This window comes from Sinocyclocheilus anshuiensis, unplaced genomic scaffold (genome assembly GCF_001515605.1).
Source record: "Sinocyclocheilus anshuiensis isolate Anshui unplaced genomic scaffold, SAMN03320099.WGS_v1.1 scaffold1468, whole genome shotgun sequence".
In the NCBI taxonomy this organism is placed as follows: domain Eukaryota; kingdom Metazoa; phylum Chordata; class Actinopteri; order Cypriniformes; family Cyprinidae; genus Sinocyclocheilus; species Sinocyclocheilus anshuiensis.
The window spans coordinates 85973-91221 of record NW_015546129.1 but is presented as its reverse complement, the minus strand read 5'-3'; the positions used below and the strand labels follow the sequence as shown (position 1 = coordinate 91221).

Below are 5249 nucleotides of genomic sequence, written 5' to 3'. Positions count from 1 at the left end.
TAGAAAAAATATTAAACCTAATTTACATATATATATATATATATATATATATATCTAAATTAGGTTTAATATTTTTTCTATATTTTTCAATATCGACATTATAATTATTATTCATAAAGCAACAGTGATTCTGCTACATCTAAAGGGGTGTATGCTTTGCTCACCATGGCACTGTGGTGGTTGAAGCGTTTGATTATGGCAGAGTTGCTGTTCTCTCTCAGTGATTTGTTTGATGAGTTTGATGTAGTGGGAACTGTAGCTGTGCCGTAACCCTTCAGAGACACAGAGACATCCAGTGTCAACAAACCATTCAATACGCAGAGGAAATGTGTTTCAAAGTTTAACAGCCCTCACCTCATCTAATGTTTTATCCTCGAGAGAAAGCAGATCCACCATGGGGTTCTTCACTCCCTGGGTCACCATTGATTTCAGGCCTGAAAAATGCGAAGAAACAAACTCCATCACAACAGAAAGACACATAAGAGCCATTAAACATGGTCAGCTGAAGTCAATAGTGCATGGAAGACTCCTTCAGAGTTCATAAGATCTCAAAACATTAAATAAAGACTTCATAAAATGCAGTACCCTTCTCGTCCTCTTTGGCACACTCTGAGAAGATGTCCTGCAGGCCTGTGTTGATCCGGTCTCTGTGGAAGTAATGAGACTGAAAGAACCGCGTCCAGAACTCCTTCTCCGTCATGTTGTGAGGAACATTCTCAGCGTATTTCTGCTTGACTGTGAGCAGAAAAGGCTCATATTCAATACTTTTAGAGCATTTGATTTGTCCTTATAATATCAGTCAGTGTTTCTTGCACAAAGCACACTAAGTGTTTCATCACCTAAAACCATTTTTTGTGACCTAAAACAGGGTACTGTACCTTTAAGACTACTAAATGTAAATGACCCTTGCTATGATTGATCTGACCATCTTTTGGTCAAATACGAACAACATTACATGTATTCTCTGTGGAGAAGAGAATACCAGAATTATACATTTCTGCAACGTAAGAGAACAATTTGGTAGATCATAATTATCAGTGTTAACAGTCATAGTTATTAAATAAAGGTCATATTAAATTATGACTTACTAAGCCATAGAAATTATGAGATACTAGTTAAACAATCATAATTATAACATAAAGGTTAAAATTATGAAACAAAAACAATTATGAGATAAAACATTTAAACTTAAATATAAACTCTAAAACTAAAAAAATATATATGTACAATTATGAGATAAAAATCATTATGACATAAGATGAAATTATGAGATAAATCATAATTATGACATGAAAGTTGAAATTGTGAAATAAATTATGAGATTAAAAAATTGAAACTGAGATCAAAATTAAATTAAAAGTCATAATTATGAGATAAAAGTCAAAATCAGGAAAATTATGAGATAAATCAAATAAAATTAAGAGTTAAAAAGTCAAAATTTTGATATAAAAGTCATAATTATGACCGACAGAATTATAAAAAAAAGGCAAAATTATGAGATAAAAAGTCATAATTATGAGATAGAAAGTAATTACGACATAAAAAGTTGAAACTATAACAAAAAAAAAAAACAATTATGACAAAAAAAACTATATAACCTTTATGTCATATTTATGAATTTTTATCTGATATTTATGATTTACCTAAGCATGATTGTTATATATGGTTTTTAAATGGTGGAAATGGGCTTCCATTCAAAATGCAATGTAACAAGATGTTCGATTAAGGGAGAGAAAAGTCATTCTTTCAATACAGAAAGTTATCAATAACAAGCATTATGTATTTTTATGCTTAATAGAGTATCACACAGTGAGCTTAGCCAAATGCTAGTGCCAAAAAAATCGTGAATCCGGCTTATGTAGATTCTTCTAAATCTGTCACTTATGAGGATCCATATCAGTTAGGGTGCCACCTTAGAAGAAGACAGACAGTAGACAACAAGGCAGCACACTAGGGTTTGGAACACACCCATTTCGAACGATTATAGTGGTAGTTTGAGTAAGATCATAATCACATTTCTCACCTGTAGGGTAAGTTCTGAAGATCGACTCAATGATGTCTGTGGTCAGATTGTAGCGCAGGCCGTTGCAGCCATCTGTCTGCGGTCTGATGTCGGCCTGTAACCACGGTGACAACATGATCACGGGGTGAGTTTACATTGTAAGTGCTTTCAATAAACTGTCCGTCTCATGATGTATTTGAACTAGGGCTGTGCGATTTGGGGGAAAATATCAAATTGCGATTTTTTTGACAGATATTGCGATTTGATTTGCGATTTTAAATTTGCAAAGTCAAGCTTCAGCTCAATATTGTCAATAATGTGCAGCACAGCATGGGTATCATTACCCTGCTGAAAAAAACAATAGCAACTATCACAGAAATTCTTATAGTTTCCATTAAACCATTACAAAATTCCTTTTTGTTTTGGGCATTATTCCAATAGGACTTTGCGATTAGGAAATCGCAACGTCTCAAATCGCGATTTCGATTCGATTTCGATTAATCGCACAGCCCTAATTTGAACTCACCAGGAAGGCAGCAGAAATGCCCACTTCCTGTTTGTTGTTGTTGGAGAGGGAGTGCTCCACAGAATTCAGGCTCAGCCGATTGGCCCAGAACTCCTCAGCACTGATCACCTGACTCACTACTAAGTCCTTATAGAGCTGGAACAGAACAGGATCTTCCTGCAACATCCTGGAACATAAAACATCCGCTGGAGGTCAGCTAATACCAATACAGAGAGAGCCAGGTGGCCAGTTTGCCAATATGTGACCCTGGACCACAAAACCAGTCTTAAGTGTCAATTTTTCAAAATTGAGATTTATACCTTATTTGAAAGCTGAATAAATAAGCGTTCCATTGATGTATGGTTTGTTAGGATAGCACAATATTTGGCTGAGATACAACTATTTGAAAATCTGGAATCTGAGAGTACAAAAAAAATCTAAATATTGAGAAAATCATCTTTAAAGTTGTCCAAATTAAGTTCTTAGCAATGCATATTATGTTTTGATATATTTACGGTAGGAAATTTACAAAATATCTTCATGGAACATGATCTTTACTTAATATCCTAATGATTTTTGGCATAAAAGAAAAATCTATAATTTTGATCCATACAATGTATTGTTGGCTATTGCTACAAATATACCCCAGAGACTTAACACTGCTTTTGTGCTCCAGGGTCACATATTATAGTAAAATATGTCAGAATTTAATGATGGCAAATGATATACAATCAAACTCACCTGTTCTTCTCCTCCAGCTCTTTATTGGCTTTCTTCTTGAACTTGGGCAGGAGCTGCTGCAGGAGTTCTTTGGTGGCGTCTCTGTCCTTCAGTGCTGTGCTCTCATTGGCGAAATGAAAGGTGGTGCTTTCTCCCGTGTGCAGAACCAACTGAAGCTGGATCTTCGCCTTACCATCAGGACTGATCTTCTGACCTGCATATGAGAAAAACAAAAGCTTTAGGATCACATTACTAACTTTGATTTAAAGCAGAAAAATGTTTTATGTTTGATTTGAACACACACACACACACACACACACACACACACACACACTGTATGTATTAATTAAATACCTTTTCTATTTTAAAATGTAATTTATTTCTGTGATCAAAGCTGTATTTTCAGCATCATTCCTCCAGTCTTCAGTCAAGTCAAGTCAAGTCAAGTCACCTTTATTTATATAGCGCTTTTAACAATACAGATTGTGTCAAAGCAACTGAACAGCATTAATTAGGAAAATAGTGTGTCAATAATGCAAAGTGACAATAGTACACACTCATTTTTCAGTTAAAAGACAGTTCATCATTGAATTCAGTGATGTCATCATCCAGCTCAGTTCAGTTTAAATAGTATCTGTGCAATCATTTGCAATCAAGTCAACGATATCACTGGAAATGAAGTGTCACATGATCTTCAGAAATCATTCTAATATGCTGATTTGCTGCTTATGAAACATTTCTGATTATTATCAGTGTTGAAAACAGTTGTGCTGCTTCATATTTCTGTGGAAACCGTGATACATGTTTTTCAGGATTCACAGATGAATAGAAAGTTTAAAAGAACAGCATTTATTTGACATAGAAATTTACATTATAAACGTCTTTGCTGTCACTTTTGATCAATTTAATGCATCCTTGAAGAATAAAAGTATTAATAGAAGTGTTACATAGATAGATATAATATAATGAACATAACATTAACAATATTATATATTACTATAATGCAAAATATTGTATTATTTGTAATATATATTAATTTATATATAAACAAGCTGTTTTTGAATAATTTTTTTACAGTTCTTAATAGGAGTGAGCAGAAACTGCTGAGCTCTTTTGCCACAAATTTAATTTCCATGGGAACAGTGACTATTGAACATGATTTTTAGTCTGACTTGTTTCTACATTAGCATCACTGAACAAGCTCAGAGCTCATGGTAGGTCTGTCTTGAGGGTAACCTACTGTTACTGATGACTGCTTCTCCAATCTCAGAAAGTTCAACGCGGGATTCGTAAACCGGTTATCTTTGAAAGATGCATATTAGGTCAGTGCCCAGTTTGTTTTGAACAGTTTGCTCTTCCGAATCACAACCAGTAAGTATAATTATAGTTCTGCTAATCAGCTGTGGGCCCGCTATTGTCTAGAAATGTGTCGATTAATATAGATTGTCTGTTGTACTTGGCGTCATGATAAAGGATGGAGCAATACATTGGTTTACATAAAAACTGCAGTACTTTATCAGTACTCTGTGTTCGGCTAACACATATACCATTATTGTTTGGGTCTTTACTAGCAAGCTGTGGGTCCAGTTCGCTACATTGTTGCGTGATTTTTTCTTTTTAGAACAGAATGGAGCACCATTATTATTATAATAGGATGAATTATTGATAAGCCGTATTCCAGTACTGATGATGGGCGGTCTGTTTCCGACATGCGCTGTACGCAGTAGACCAATCACAACAGACTGGGTCATCGGACCAATCAGAGCAGAGTAACATTATGCAAAGGAGGGGTTTGGAAAGATGAATCTTCAAACGAATCGTTGAGAAATAACGTAAAATTAAATGCATATTATAAGAAAATGAAAGTGTTTTTGACCTTGCATGCATGTAAACCTGTTGTTGGGGACTCCCAAACCAAATTACACTGAACAAAATTATAAACGCAACACTTTTGTTTTTGCCCCCATTTTTCATGACCTGAACTCAAAGATCTAAGACTTTTTCTATGTACACAAAAGGCCT

The 5249-nt window shown here is 34.7% G+C and overlaps 1 protein-coding gene across 1 annotated transcript in view; it reads right to left on the bottom strand.

Annotated features, from left to right (window-relative positions):
* gtf2h1 (general transcription factor IIH, polypeptide 1) overlaps positions 1 to 5249 on the bottom strand; it is a 13644-nt gene that overhangs the window by 3261 nt on the left and 5134 nt on the right. Inside the window, exons 3-8 of the mRNA XM_016502968.1 lie at positions 3249 to 3441; positions 2529 to 2694; positions 2024 to 2117; positions 586 to 735; positions 355 to 434; positions 138 to 272 (exon numbers count right to left, since the gene is read on the bottom strand). Coding sequence (XP_016358454.1) covers positions 138 to 272; positions 355 to 434; positions 586 to 735; positions 2024 to 2117; positions 2529 to 2694; positions 3249 to 3441 — 818 coding nt within the window. The remainder of the gene's footprint in view (positions 1 to 137; positions 273 to 354; positions 435 to 585; positions 736 to 2023; positions 2118 to 2528; positions 2695 to 3248; positions 3442 to 5249) is intronic.